Genomic DNA, 15,748 nt, shown 5'->3' with positions numbered 1-15,748 from the left:
GAGGGAGACCGCAGGCGACGAGGTAGGCCGCAAGCGACGAGGGAATCAGAGGGAGGGAGGCAGCGCTGGATGTCGAGAGACTAGGGCTTTTGTGCGGAGGCGGCGCTGGAGGGAGGCGGCGCTGGCCGTCGAGAGGGCCGGGCCTTTTTGCGGAGGTGGCGCTGGAGGGAGGTCGTGGGAGGGGTCGGACTTCGGAGGGATGCCGCAAGCGATGAGGGAGACGGCTATGGAAGCGATGCTGGAGAAGGAAACACGCGAGGCTAGGGTTTTTTTTGTGAGTTGGCGTGTGCACACGCTTTGCACGTGAGGGCGGCTTTTATGTGGGATATGTGGTCCGAGGGGAGACCAGGGATTTTGGGTCCAGAAGATCCAGACTCACCCACAGGATGAACAAACGTTCAGTATTCACTATGCCTTGGAAAGGGAAAAGGATTGTTAACTTTTTTTTTTTTTTTTTTTTTGAGAGTTTTCTTTTAAATTTTAATAATAAATATATATTTCTAACTTTTATTAAAATAATCCAACAAAATATATATATTTTTTAGAACAATCCAATAAAATATATTTGATAAGTTTTTATTATAACAATCGAATTTATATAATATATTACATGCGTCAAATTGAGAGCTCCTAAAAATTAAGTACTCTAAGCTATCACCCTAATCACGTACCTCATAGCCCACCCTGACAGTCATTATCCGAGCTGTTTCGAAGTAATCATCAAATTTGTTCGTGCTCTTAAAACATATCTACATTTTGCAACACTGTTAGCTAAAGTCTTCTCAAAATAATATTATAATATTATTTAAAGTTACTCTAAATAGAACACAAAATGATATTTTGAGTATTAAATTTTAGACGGATGGGTAGTATTTATGATTTTTTTTAATAATATCCATTATTTTTTAAAAAAAGGAAAATGCTCAATTTGTTTATTAGCCCAGAAGACATCATCCCGAGAAGCCCAACCCGGCCCGGTACATTTCATTCATTTCCTTCGGCCGACTGCAAGCTGAAAAGGCGATCTTCACCGGAGGATCCCCGAAATCTCAGGCGCCGCCGGACCTCCGTTCTTGCCCTCGCCGTTACAACCCTGGTCTCCTTTCTCCTTCTAAGGGGCGCTAAGGTGCGGGGGAGATGACCACTAGAATCACCCCCGGAGTCGGAGCCAACCTCCTCGGTCAGCACGCCGCAGAGAGGAACCAAGAGGCTACCACATATGTTGGCAACCTTGACCCTCAGGTGATCTACCGTTTTCTTTTCCGTCTCTTTTACCCCCTTTTTCTTTGTTTTTTGATTTCACAGCCTTGATTCCAGCACATTGGTTTTATGACTTCCTGCTTCTGGAACTAGGTTCTTTGGTTGGCTATTTTGATTCAATAACTAATATAAACCTTGAGCTTTTCCTATGTATTGGCTTGGTTATCTTTGATCTGTAGTACTCTGATGGCTGCTGTCAACTTTGTAGGTCGGTGAGGAGTTACTGTGGGAATTGTTTGTCCAAGCAGGCCCTGTTGGTAAGTTAAAAGCCTAAGCAGTTTTTTTTTCCCTGTCAGTATGTGGATTCATTGGTTTGCTCAATTTTAACTCGGAGACCTTAAACTGGATTGAGATTTTGTTTTGCAGTTAATGTCTATGTTCCAAAAGATAGAGTTACAAATCTTCATCAAGGATATGGATTTATTGAGTTTCGGAGTGAAGAAGATGCAGATTATGTCAGTTCATTAAGTTTCATTCATGTTTAATTTTCCTTTTGCAATTTTTCTGTTAACCAATTTGGCGTGTGTATTGGTTATTTATTTTATTTCATTCTCTTTTGGTCCCCTTTTTTTTCAGGCTATAAAAATTTTGAACATGATTAAACTTTACGGAAAGCCAATACGTGTGAACAAGGTGCACTCTCATTAATCTGTGTTGTATTAGAAAAATTCTGTGTTCTATTTTTGCAATATTGATCTGCATATTAGAATTAATCGATTAATTTTTCCAATACTTGTGCAATTGCATTGTGAAAAAGTTTTGCTTCAGTAGTTCCCTTAACAATGATTTCTTCTTTGCCATGAAGATTATTAAAGCAATCAGTCACTGTGACAACTGAAAGTTAGACTACAGATTGTTGAGGATGATAGTTGAAAGAGCTTACCAGTTGCATTGACTATAATTCATACATTCTAGAATTCAACCAAAGTGCTACAAGCCAAAGAACAAGATAAATATTTGAATTTTCCAATTTACCAAGCTTCCATGAATCTACTTTAGTGTTTATTAATGCAAGTAACAAGCTTGCTTAAATGAATGTCTAAAATGAAGGTGCTATTCTGAAGTTCAGTATTTTCTCCTTGGATCAATGAATTTATTCGTTACCCACTAACTTATAACATCCATCCATTTCCTTCATTTACCTATTTTTGTGCCAAAATATGAGGTTTTGTCAGTTATGTCAATGATGCTTCTCTCGTCTCTAATACAAGTGCAGACAAATTTATTCTTTCTTTTCCCCAATTAGTAATCTAGTGATTTTATTTAGGTTTGTTATGCAAACAGTAGGATGAAGACATTTCAAAGGTAAGGCTTAATGAGGAGATTTTCTATTGAAAAAAATGTACACAATGAATTTACACAAGGCCTTGAAACAAATTCAATGTTTTCTTTGTGGACGTCTAAAAAATTAGATATCAAAGAGGCAACTTTAAAATATTGCATGTTCCATGTTGATTCTTTTCTACTTCTTTTTAATAAAAATATCAAATATGAGATTCATGTGATGCAAAGTCAACAAATTGTGTTCACTTGTAAAATGTGTAGAAGTTCCATACTCCCAAGTTTAAGGGAAGAGGCCTTTTTTTGTTCATTATTCAAAGGACTAGATTGGAGAATTTGACATAGTACTTATCTCATGCCTTTTCTACTTATTGTATCTAATATTGTGTACTTCCACAATGATATGTAACTCACTATTCACCTTTTCATAGGTCCATGTATCATCAAAATATTAATGCACTTCTTGCATTTCATATTGTTGGGAAAATTTAGTGGTCATGCTCTATTATCAAGATACATGCTTATTTGTTATTTGTACTGCTTTATCTACTGTTCCTTCTAAAAAGTTAGTTATACTTGAAGACTGCTGATTCTATAATAATCCTTCTATTAATCATCTTTGCCAGGCTTCCCAGGACAAGAAGAGTTTGGATGTAGGGGCAAACCTTTTTGTTGGTAATCTTGATCCGGTAAATTATCTTCCTATGAACACTTTTTGCCAATTGGTAGAAGAACATGTAAATTTTATGTTTTATTACAGGATGTAGATGAGAAGCTTCTCTATGATACATTTAGTGCATTTGGAGTTATTGTAACAAATCCCAAGGTAAGGTTTCACATAACTCTTTTGTTTTAGATAACATCAGTCAGAAGTCTATGTTGTCCATGCCTTCAATTATTAATCTTAGGAGTATAAAATTATAAAGTTATTGTATTCTAATTTGTCTATACTATATACGAAAAGGAAATAATAAAGGAATGTGAGAGAATAGTTATTTTATTCTAATTTGCAGAGTTTCTATATTTTGGAACTAGTGCTCCATAACAAGGAAAGATTGATACAAAATATTCATAAATGGAAGTTGAGTGGTGAAAATGGAGGAGCTTATATGGTCTTGTGCAATCATCCTAAGCTTCTAGGTTAGTGGTTTTATTTTGATTTGATCATGTTATGACTAATCATGCTTTATCAGTCAAAATACTATATGTTTAGGAATAATATATAGAAATTGACGTGGTGGAGATAAGTAAATTGACATGGTGGAAATAGGAAAGTTGAGTAAACCCTATGAATGTAATATGAGAAAAAAATAGATTACCTGTTTGGATAATACAACAATAAGAAAAAAATAAGATAACATAGTGTTGACTTATTATCTAGTTTAAAAATGGTTGATAGATTCTATAGCTAGACAAGTTTTTGATTTGGCTGGAGGTATAATATTTTTGTAGTCAACCTCAGTTAGTGTAGACTCATGGTTTCTTTATTGTTATAACAATACATAGAGTTAATTGGTAGGATATAATCCATGTCCCCAACTTCAAATGTTCAGTCATGGCTGTGTTTGTGTACTCAAAATGAAAGTTGTTGTCATGTTAAGAAGAAGCTGTCTTATATACTCACACAATTCTTACACATAGGCTTGCTATGTGATATGGAGTTGAATGTTGACTATAAAGCGAACACGTGAGCAAAACAACTTGGGAGTTGTAGAGATGAGGATGTTAAGGTGGATGTTCAGACATACAAAGATGGATAAGATATGAAACGAGAACATTAGAAAGAAAGTCAGGTTTGCGTCAATTGAGAGAAAACTCCGAGAGATGCATTTAAGATGATATGGATACACACTTAGTTGCCAAATAAATATTCTAATTAGGCGATATGAGATCATAATAAATATGCACATTAATAGAGGAAGGAGAAACAAAAGAAGATTTAATTAACAATGATAAAACAGATTAAAATTCATTTAAATATAGGTGATGATATGTTAAGGGATGAAGTTCAATGATGTAGGAGATTCATATAGCTCCTTTAATTGTTCTTAAGGTTCTTTGCTATTTATAGCTGGTAGATTGCTCATCTTGATTTGGTTGGGTAGTACCTTAGCATTATAGGTTGGCGTTTGATGGTAAACTAGTGTAAAGTAGCTCCGATACTTTTTTTTTGTGAGTAGCTCTGATAAATGATATAACGATAGAAAATGGGTTGAGATTGTATAAACATTCAAAATGTTTAATAAATTCTATAAAATTTAATCTATAAGTGAAAGGTGCAAGGTCTCTGGCCTGCGCTTCCTTCACCACTCTTCTGTCGCTGAAAGTTTCTATCTTTCTGCTTGCTAAGTCACCACCTCTGCATTCCTTCAAGAGCTGAGGCTTATGTCTTGATCGGTACCAGATGAGAAAAGATTGTTACAATGCGATACCAATGGTTTTCACTAGTGTCATGGATCTCTTTGTGCTAAGTTAGTGCTGGTTTTAGTTGAAGGGCAAAACAATCAAAGTTTCACCTTACCGACTGAAATGTTTCAAGCCTTGGTCGGGATAAACACAACTATGATTTAGGACTGAGATGTCGGTGAATTTCATTTATTTGAATGCTTGTATTATTGTTTAGAGTGTGGAAAAAAGCATTATGTTGATGGGTGTGTAGTTTTTAAAACTCCACTGAATATAGAAATGCAGTTTAGTAATAAGAAAATAATCCATGAAATAGCTAAGATGATGAACATTAAATTTCTATAATCAAGAGTTTTAGATATCTAAGGATCTATTATTTAACAAGAAGGGAATATTGATGAAGTTGTTTAATAGGAGAGAGAGAGTGGCTAAAATGGAGAGGAACTTATGTAATTTATGTGATAGCCGTGTAAACTTTTGTAATACCGAAAGTATCTGTCTTACTTTGTGGTTCACAGAAGAGAATGCTAAGATGGATGTATGAAATTACTAGATAGAATAAAATAAAATATACTGTTATTAGGTGCTGCTCTAATAGATGATAAAATCATAAAATTGGAGAAAAAAGAATGAGGTGGTGTGGATGTTCATAGGCAACAAATGGATTTTATAGAGGACATGTTCACAAATAGTTGAATCTCTCATCGTGGACAATGCAGTGGGTAGAGGGAGATCAAAGAAGAACCTAATGAGTGCAATACAAATGATATAATTAAATATAGTATTACTAGTGATAGGGCTTTATAGAGAGTTCAATGGAAGGTGTAACGGTTAGAAGGAGAGCAAAGGAAAATTTTTTAGTTAATAAAAATGATTTAATTACTATACTAGTGATATAACCTTGAAGGGGAGCCTTGGCGCAAGTAAAGTTGTTGCTTTGTGACTTAAAGGTCATGGATTCGAATCTTGGAAACAGCCTCTTACAAAAAGTAGGATAAAGTTGCGTACAATGGATCCTTCCCCGGGACCCGTATGGCGAGAGCTTCGTGCACCGGGCTGTCCCCACTAGTGATATAACCTTGAATAGACTTCAACAGGAGATGATATTCATGTGACCAATTTCATATAGTTGGGACAAACATGGGTAGTTGCTCAACTTATCTGTACTGTAAATCCAGTGGTTGTCTTGGATAAGATACTTATAATTGCTTTACAAAGAGAGGCTAACATGCAACAAGTAGTCTTTTAGCAATTTTTGAGCAGCTTGTTTTTAAGCATTTTTTGATTGATTAATTCACAGCTCATTGTAATTTTAGATTAGGTGGAAATACATTTGTGCGTTTTACCAGAATACCATTGTCAGTTTTGTATGTTCATATTAATAAATCCTATTTGTAGTTCTCTGTATATCATTTATCCTTTGGCCTTGCAAATTGTGAGTTTTCAGATAATGCGTGATCCTGAGACTGGAAACTCTCGAGGATTTGGTTTTGTTAGCTATGATTCTTTTGAGGCATCTGATGCAGCTATAGAGGTACTACTCCTGGAACATTAAAGTTGTACTTATTCTATAGAAATTTTCTTATTACTCTTCTTATGTGGTTCTTTTTTCGGATGTGTGCTGCAATCAGTCAATGAATGGTCAGTATCTTTGTAATCGTCAAATCACTGTTTCATATGCTTACAAGAAAGATACTAAAGGAGAACGACATGGCACCCCAGCAGGTATCTTTTCTTTCTCAAATAAACATGCTAACTCACTGTGCCTAGTTCCTGCTTCCTAACTTGAGTTAACATACTGTTGCATAAAAGCTTTGCAACGTTAACAAACTTCAAGGTATGCAGTCCAACTCTTTTAGGTTATTTGAGGTCCAACTATTTTGGATCTTTTCTTCTTACAAAGTTCATTAGGGGTACTGAGGAACCTTAAACTCTTTGGTTCTTTCAGTTACTATGGATCTAAATACCTCTTATTTTTAAGTTGGATTAACTCAAGCCAAATGATCAGAAGCTCAGCGGTTATAGTAGATTTCCTTTCAACCTATTTTTCTCTCCAACACTGTCTTCAATTTAACTACTTTTTATACTTTGTAATGCAAGCACTTATTCTGCCTCCTTTATTGACCATATATCCATCTAATCAATGACAAATCATCATGTTTCTTGGACTGGGGTAGTAGGACAATCCAGCACAGGTGTGAACTCCTATGTCCCAACATGACTATTTTTTTTAAAAGAAATTACACGTAAGGATTGACAATAATGCTTTCGATTAATACTCATGCCCATCAACTGTTGTCTCCATAAAAAAAACCTATGTTACACAAATATTATGTTTTCTTATTTGCACAATCTAAGGGTTCACAGTAGCCATACAAAAATATTATTCTTCTCACCACCTACATGTTCAGCTTGAGCTTAGTTTGGCTGCCCCCACAGGCATAATTGAGTTGGTATTCGGTGGCAGAGTTATTTCATTGGGCAAGGATCGATTCCCGCTAGGTTCATTCTCCTAAGGATTAAATGTCCTTCCACCTAGGAGACCACTTGTACCGTAATTTACCTCTCTTCATCTTGCTGTGGGGCCGGCGATGAGGGGCACCAAGGGTGAGCAAAATCACTTTTTTTGCTTCATTGAGCTTAGTTTGGTTAATTTCATGTTATTTATGACTGAATAAGGGACTGAGCAAATCTTTTTTATCTTGGTTATACCTTTATCCTTTATATGTTTCTAGAGTGGCTCTTCATTAAGTTAGCAATGATTTCTAGCTACTTAATAGTTGTTGCGCAAAGAGAGGGCAACACCTCTCAACCTCTAATGCGAAAAAGAAGAGAGAAAGAAATCATGCGGAGCAACGAAACAAAGACACACAAGAGGAGCAAACACGAGAAAAGAGAAAGAAGAAGAGTTACCGTGGTTCGACAGCGTGCCTACTCCAAAAAAACGACCGAAGTTTTATTATAATTCTCTCTACACAATAGAATTACATTCAATGATTCTTGTGATTATACAATAGGTTTACAATGATCCCTATAAATAGTGCATAAATCCCAAACTCGGTAAAATCACAATAGAATTTTGTTATAAAAAATCACAACAGAATTCTATTATAAAAAATCGTAATAGAATTTTGTTATATAAAATCACGAAAAATCTTAACAGATTTTTCTTCCATGACATCCATCGCATTGACATTCATCCAAATATAAGTCATCCGTTAACAATCTCCACCTTGGCGAATATCAACCCCTTCGAAGAACACGAGTGTCTGAACAAAACTCCACCTGGATCTCTAGGTCTGGGCTTCCTTCCTATAGCATCTAGAGATATGGATCAAGTTCAAACAATGCTTAAACTTCTTTATGATTATTGGCTTTGTCAGCATGTTTGCAACATTGTCTGCAGTGTGAACCTTCTCAAGTTGAATTTTTCCAGAAGCAATCAACTCTCTGATCTTGTGAAACTTCACATCAATGTGCTTGGTTCTCGCATGATACACCTAATTCTTCACCAAATAAATAGCACTCTGATTATCGTATAATAACTTGACTCTACCTTGTTGAACGCCCAATTCTCTGACTAACCCTGTAAGCTATAAAACTTCCTTTGTTGCTTCACCTGTTGCCATGTACTCCGACTCCGTAGTAGACAATGCAACAATAAATTGTATCATATATTTCTAACAGATAGATCCTCTTGCCACAGTGAACATATATCCTGTGGTAGATCTTCTGTCATCTAAATCTTTTATATAGTCTGTATTTACGTATCCAGTAATTGAAGGATCTTCTGATTGTTTATTGAATATGATGTCATAATCAGTTGTATTTCTCAAGTATCTGAAAATCCACTTCATCGCATCCCAATGTGGTCGACTAGGATTTGAGAAAAACTTGTTTACCATACTAACAACTTGCGCAAAATCTGGTTTCGTACAAACTATGACACAGACAACCAACTGCACTGAAATAAGGAACCTTTGACACCTCTTAGGTCTCGTCATCTGTCTTTGGACATTGTGTACCGGATAACTTGAAGTGATGCGCCAAGGGCGTGCTACTTTGCATTCTTCATGTTAAACCTATCCGGCATCTTCTCCATATATCTACGTTGAGACAACCATAATCTCTCTGCAGCTCTATTCCTGTGAATCTTCATCCCAAGAATCTTTTTGGTCTCTCCCAAATCTTTCATGTCAAATTCCTTGCTTAGTAGCTTCTTCAATTTATCGACCTCTTTCATCTTCTTTGCAACAATGAGCATGTCATCTACGTATAGTAGTAAGAAAACCAGTGATTCATCTTCAAGGCTCTTCATATATATGCAGCAATCACACTCACATCTCCTATATCCGTTTTGATTCATGTATGAATCAAAACGTTTGTACCATTGCCTAGGAGATTGTTTCAATTCATAGAGCAATTTCTTCAACTTACAAGCCAATCGCTTTTGTCCGGGCTGACTAAATCCCTCAGGTTGACATAAAAATCTACTCCTCCAAATTTCCATGGAAAAATGTCGTTTTCACATTCATTTACTCCAACTGCAAATCGTGATGTACCTCCAAAGCCAACACCACTCTAATTGATGTATGTCTTACTATTGAATAGAAAATTTCTTCATAGGCAATCAATCCTCTTTCTCTTTGAATACCCATTTGCTACCAATCGAGCCTTGAATTTCACTTCTCCCTTCTTTTTTCTTGAATATCCACTTGCACCTTATAGCTTTCTTTCCTCCAGGAAGTTCCACTAGATCTCACGTTTGATTCTTATATAACGACTCCATCTCCTCTGCCGTAGCACTCGTCTACTTGTCATTCTCAGAGCTGTATATCGCCTCCTAAAAAGATATAGGGTCTCCGCTACTAGTAATAAGTACATAAGATACTAAGTCTTCGAATACGTATCTGGTGGATGGTTTTATGACTCATCTCATTCTACCACCAGGTATAGTACGATGCTCCGTGTGCTCTGAGCTAGAATCATCGGAGTCATGAGTCTCTAGCTCCACTTGCACAACATTTTTCTCCATGTTGCTCTATGGTATTTCCTTTCCTTCTTCTTGAGTATGTTGTAGTATAGCCTTCTCGTCAAATACTACATCTTTACTAATCACCACCTGTTTTACTTAGGATCCCAAAATTTGAAGCCTTTAACTCCTTTCTGATACTTTAGAAATATGCACTATTTTGACTTCGCATCCAGATTTGATCTTTCCTCACTAGATATGTGCATATATGTTGTACATCCTAAAACTCGAAGATGAGAGTAATCTACTTGATTCTCTGTCCATACTTCCTCTGATACTTTGTCTTCTAGTGTTGTCCTTGGTGATCTATTAATGAGATAACATGCCATGTTAACTGCTTCCGCCTAGAAATTTTTTTGCTAGCCTTGCATTTAGCCTGAGACATCTTGCCTTCTCAATGATTGTCCTATTCAACCTTTCTACTACCCCGTTTTGTTGAGGTGTCATGTGAACCAAGAAATGTCTCATTATCCCATGTCGCTCACAAAATTCTTGAAACTTCGAATCTATGTACTCAGTTCCATTGTCTAACCTAATGCATTTAATCTTTCTTTCGGTCTGGTTTTCCACTTCAGTTTTCCACAGCTTAAACTTTGCAAAAGTTTCTAACTTGTGACGCATAAAGTATACCTAGACATTTCGTGAGTAATCATTAGTAAAACTTATAAAATACAAGTGCCCTCCACGTGATGTTACACTGGGTGGTCCAAAGATCCGTATGTACGTAGTCCAGAAATCCTTCCGTCTTGTTTGTTGCCGTCTTAAATTACATTTTGCTATGTTTCCCAAGAACATATAATTTACAAAATTCAAGCTTACACGTCTTGACACCCTTCGACAAATCTTTCTTGGAAAGTTCTAGCATCCCACGCTCACCCATATGCCCTAACCACATATGCCACAAGACAAAACTATCTAATTCAAACTTCACCGAGGAGACTCCACCTACAATTGTAGTCCTTATTAACTTATAGATATTCTCTGCTAACTTTTATCCTTTCATTACCGTTAGAGCTCTCTTGCTGTCTTTTATCATCCTGTTCACTGATTGTAACTACAACCAATACCATCTAGTGTGTTTTGCGAGATCAAGTTCATCCTTAGCTCTGGTATATATCTAACATCACATAGGGTTCTAATTACACCATCAAATATCTTGATTCTGACGTTCCCTATGCTGATAACTTTGCATAACGTATCGTTTCCTATCAACACTGAACTAGAAATCATTGCGATATAGGTGTCAAATCAATGCTTGTTTGGAGTCATGTCTAAAATCCATACATCTGTCAACTGCTCCAAACTCGACATAACTGATAGTATATCTCCATCATCGATCTTTGAATTTTCCTCTTCAACTATGTTTGCAGACTTTGCCGAACTACCTTTGTTCTCTGTAATATGTTTCTTTATCTTTGGACAATCTATCTTGGTATGACCTTTGCCTCCACATTTGTAGCACGTGATCACCTTCTTCCGTCTCGACTTAGAACGAGTCTTGTTGTTGTTATTCGATCATGTCGAGATTTGCTCCTACTACGCCCTTGGTTGCTATTTACCACAAGTCCTCCCTGAGAAACTTCGTTGCTTGTTTTCTTTCTTTGGTGAAAATTTAGCAATGCACTTGTGATCTCCTCCAATTTGACAGTTGCTATGTTCCACATCAAAGTGGTAACTAAATTCTCGTACGTAGGAGATGAAGGTAGAGAGTTCAACAACATCAGCGTGTTGTCTTCATTCGATCTTCACATCAAGCCGCTTCAGTTCACTCACAATCTGGTTGAATACGTTGATGTGCTGGCTCAGATCGGTTCCTTTTGTCATCTTCATCCGAATAATTTCTGCTTGAGATACAGATTGTTTGTTAATGACTTTAACATGTACCGGCTTTCCAGCTTTTGCCAAACTGCCACCGGTGACTCCTCATCCATGACATGGTACACTTCACATCGTCCGTAAGACAAAGCCTGATTGTTGCTACTGCCTTCGCCTAAAGTTTTTCCCAATCTAATCTCTCCATGCTTTCCGGTTTCCTTTCTCCTAATGCCTTCATTATGCTTTGTTGCACCAACAAGTCCTTGACCATTCTTTGCCATAATCTGAAATTTCGGTTCCATCAAACTTCACCCTATCAAACTTCGCAGAAGTTGCCCCCGACATGTTAAAGAAATCCATCAAAAACCTGTAGCTCATACTAATTGTTGCTCAAAGAAATGGCAACACCTCTTAACCTCTAATGCGGAAGAAGATGAAGAGAGAAAGAGATTGCGCGGAGCAACAAGACACAGACATACAAAAGGAGCAAACACGAGGAAGGCGAGGAAGGAGAGGAAGAAGAGAAAAAAGAAGAGTTACTGTGGTTCGACAACGTGCCTACTCCACAAAAACGGTCGAAACTTTATTAGAATTCTCTCTACACAAGAGAATCATATTCAATGATTCTTGTGATTGTACAATAGGTTTACAATAATCCCTATAAATAGTACATAAACTCCAGACTTAGTAAAATCGTAACAAAATTTTGTTATAAAAAATTACAACAGAATTTTGTTATAAAAAATCGTAACATAATTCTGTTATATAAAATCGTAATAGAATTTTATTACGAAAATTTTTCAATGACAAATATCGCATTGACCTTCATCCAAATATGAGCCACCCGTCAATAATAATTTTGATAAACCCACAAAATTGTGACCAATAAATGAGAAAACGACCATCAAATTTGAAACGACCATCAAATAATTAATTAAAAGGACAGACCTATGGTCTGTACCTCAAAGTTGGTGATAGTGTATTACAAATGGCAATCATGATAAGGGCACGATGCTTGACCTATGAGACATGCATGCCTAATAGATTGCTGTCAAAGGCGACTTTGGTCCTAACTTGTTGCGTTAGCAGCCTCATGCACTTGCAATGCTTCAGATTTCCTTATGAGATATTTGATATAAGGATTCATACCCAGGAGATGATAGCTTGAGGAAAAAAAAAATTGAGTGGCATAGAAGTTTGAGCCATCAAAGACATTAAGATACATATCCCAAGTACTTAGGGAGTGCTTGGTTGGAGGGAATGGAAGTGAGGAATGGGAATAAGATTGAAAGTTAGTGTTTGGTTTGGGGTATTGATGGTGGGTCCCACGGATTCAAACCCTCAAATATGAGATTGGGTCATTACCAAGTTCCCATTTTTTGCTTCAATGAATCTCATTCTTATTTTCATTCCCTTATGCAAACCAAGCACCCCCTTAGGTTGGTATATGGAGGCCATTAAGTGCTTTGTGAGGTTATAATATTCCCGTTTTTCTTAATTGTAGTGTTTGTGAAAATATATATATATATATATTCCCTTAATAAGTCTATTACTTTTTGTCTATCAGGTATAATTTTTATCTAACTGGTTGTCTTGATAATAATGAATAAATGAAAATATAAATTTAACTATTTCTTCCTAGACTTTTATAAAAAATATATCACATTAATTGTGAACTTTTAAATTTAAGAAATAGCCTGTGTGATGCACTGCCTATGGACTAGTAAATCTCTATATAGGAATCATCAAACGGATACATTTAGCATGCTGACTTAACAGATGTCAACTGGAAATTTACAGCGTAATAAATTTATTAGAATTTTATATACATGATTCATTTGTTAATTTTGAAAGTACATTATATATTTATTAAAAGTCAAAAATTTCACATCCTTAAACTGTTAGTATACTAGTTATTGAACTATGCCTGTTCATTTCTGTAGTGTTCTAAGGTTCAAGGTTGTATCCTAATTTGACAGGATAATGATGTGGTTTGTTCACCTTTGTTCAAGCTTTCTCGTGCATAAGCCACTTTCGTTGTGCTTGCAGAGCGAGTTCTGGCAGCTAGCAACCCAGGAACTCAGAGGATCAGGCCACATACCTTGTTTGCCAGCGGACCACCTACCCTTCCCAATGGGGCTCTGGCGAATGGACCGATTCCTGCAGCAATCCCTCCCAGGCCATTCATGAATGGCTCTATCCCTGCCATTCCAGTCCCAGCAGTACGCCCCCCACCACCACCAGTTGGCCAATTTCCTCCTCCCATGCAGTGGCCTGCTCAACCACAACCTGGTCAAACCTTTCCTCAACATGTGATGCCGCCGCCACCGTTTCAACAATTCAGACCTCCGGCCAACATGCCCCCTCCAATTACAGGTATGATGAGGCCGCCGCCACCACCATTTGGTGCTGGGGTTCCACCTGCTCTATGGAGACCTCCCCCTCCCCCTCATCAGATGGCTGGAGGGCCTATGCCTCCAATGCCGATGTCCATGCCACCACCTCAGCTGCCAAATGGATCTGCTCAATGACACCCGCGAGCTCCTTCGTGTTAAACAATTAAAGAGCTTGTTTTGCCTCCGGATAACAATGACGTTATTTACCGTTGATTTTGTAGGAAATCTGTAGAGAATCTATTTTTTTTTACTAATTTGTTAGTGTCATTCTAAATTTTGATTTAGAATTCTCAATCTGACTCATCAACAATATGTTGTGGTAGAGTTACTTTAAATGTCATCTTGATTATCATCGATATCCTATTAATTCTTTCATTGCCATATCTTATTTATTTAATATGATAGACTAATTGAATATTATGAAACAATATTTGATTAAAATAAAATGTAAAATGGAGGAGGTAATGAAATAAAAAATTGCTAGAGTATGATATATTTGATTGTGATAAAACGATTAAAATAAGATATATTTGACCGAACAGGGAAGGATAATATTCGGTCGATCGAAAAGATGGATCGGTCGATCGAGAACAATTAATGCCAGAGATTGAGTCATCGTCATATTTCAGTCAGGAAGAAAGGGAGCTGGTTTGGTCGACCGAACAGAGAGATCGGTCGACCGAATGTCCATTACACCTATAAAAAGAGGCTCGAGGTTTGAGGTTGAATAAACACTTTCTGATCGACTGAAGTTCTCTTCTGCAAGCTACTCGTACTACAAGTCTTCATCAGCTCTGCAAGTCACTCTGTCCGATAGTGCCGACCAAAGCTTCAACTCCATTACTTGTCGGTATATTTTATTAGCTTGCATTGTAATTAACTTAAGTAAGATAGTAAGTTGTTACTATCTTGGTCATTTTGTACGTTCTGCTTCTTTCCGAGGATTTCGGAAAGAAGGGTTATAGTGGATTGTTCATCGGTGCGATCAAGGATCGCGAGCCTTCGAGTAGGAGTCGACTTAGACTCCGAACGAAGTAAACAAGCTTGTCTTTCTTTTTACTTTCCGCTGTGCACGACTCTGCTTTCAAAGGAAAAAGAGAAGTTTTAAAAAGGCGCGATATTCACCCCCCATCCTCTATCGCACTCATTCGATCTAACACCTTTAACAATATTTTTTTATCGTAGTATAATTTTTAAAACTTATTAAACCCAATATAACATATGTAATTATCTAGTATAATATATGTAATTCGTGCTTAAAATATATTATGTATTTGTTCAGTTACGATTATAAAGATGATTTTTCTATTAGCTCCTCCTAGATCATAACCTCGATAAGGTTTATCAAGGTAGTGGATTTGATCTCAGGAGATCCCATATTGATCAAGTTCAACTTGATTAGTCAGGTTAGACTTAGGGACCCATGCTTGGATTAGGTTCTTAGTTGATCGATTCACTAAAGACAAGTAAGATTTGAATTGATGTCTAGCCTTATACCCAAGTTCTTTAAGATTTGAATTAAAGAAATACTTATAGTGGATTTAGAACCTTCTGAACC

General features: G+C 36.8%; 1 protein-coding gene across 1 annotated transcript; it reads left to right on the top strand.

Annotated features, from left to right (window-relative positions):
• The first annotated feature begins 968 nt into the window (after positions 1–968).
• LOC122045501 (splicing factor 3B subunit 4-like) lies at positions 969–14,500 on the top strand. The gene is made up of 9 exons (XM_042605745.1): positions 969–1,242; positions 1,469–1,517; positions 1,627–1,715; positions 1,837–1,893; positions 3,168–3,230; positions 3,302–3,367; positions 6,395–6,481; positions 6,579–6,672; positions 13,844–14,500. Exons 1-9 carry the CDS (start codon positions 1,138–1,140, stop codon positions 14,323–14,325), a joined length of 1,092 nt encoding a protein of 363 aa, XP_042461679.1. The 5' UTR covers positions 969–1,137; the 3' UTR covers positions 14,326–14,500.
• The last annotated feature ends 1,248 nt before the right edge of the window (positions 14,501–15,748 follow it).

The sequence above is a fragment of the Zingiber officinale genome, chromosome 2B (genome assembly GCF_018446385.1).
Source record: "Zingiber officinale cultivar Zhangliang chromosome 2B, Zo_v1.1, whole genome shotgun sequence".
Classification (NCBI taxonomy): domain Eukaryota; kingdom Viridiplantae; phylum Streptophyta; class Magnoliopsida; order Zingiberales; family Zingiberaceae; genus Zingiber; species Zingiber officinale.
Note: the sequence above shows the minus strand (reverse complement) of the source record. Positions and strands in the feature narration are given on the sequence as shown.

What these genes read in the sequence shown, in the direction of transcription:
- LOC122045501 (XM_042605745.1), top strand. Translation starts at nt 1,138, where the DNA reads ATGACCACTAGAATCACCCCCGGAGTCGGAGCCAACCTCCTCGGTCAG. An exon ending in CATCTGATGCAGCTATAGAG is followed by an intron (nt 6,482 to 6,578) that starts GTACTACTCCTG and finishes TGCTGCAATCAG; the next exon opens with TCAATGAATGGTCAGTATCT. An exon ending in ACGACATGGCACCCCAGCAG is followed by an intron (nt 6,673 to 13,843) that starts GTATCTTTTCTT and finishes TTGTGCTTGCAG; the next exon opens with AGCGAGTTCTGGCAGCTAGC.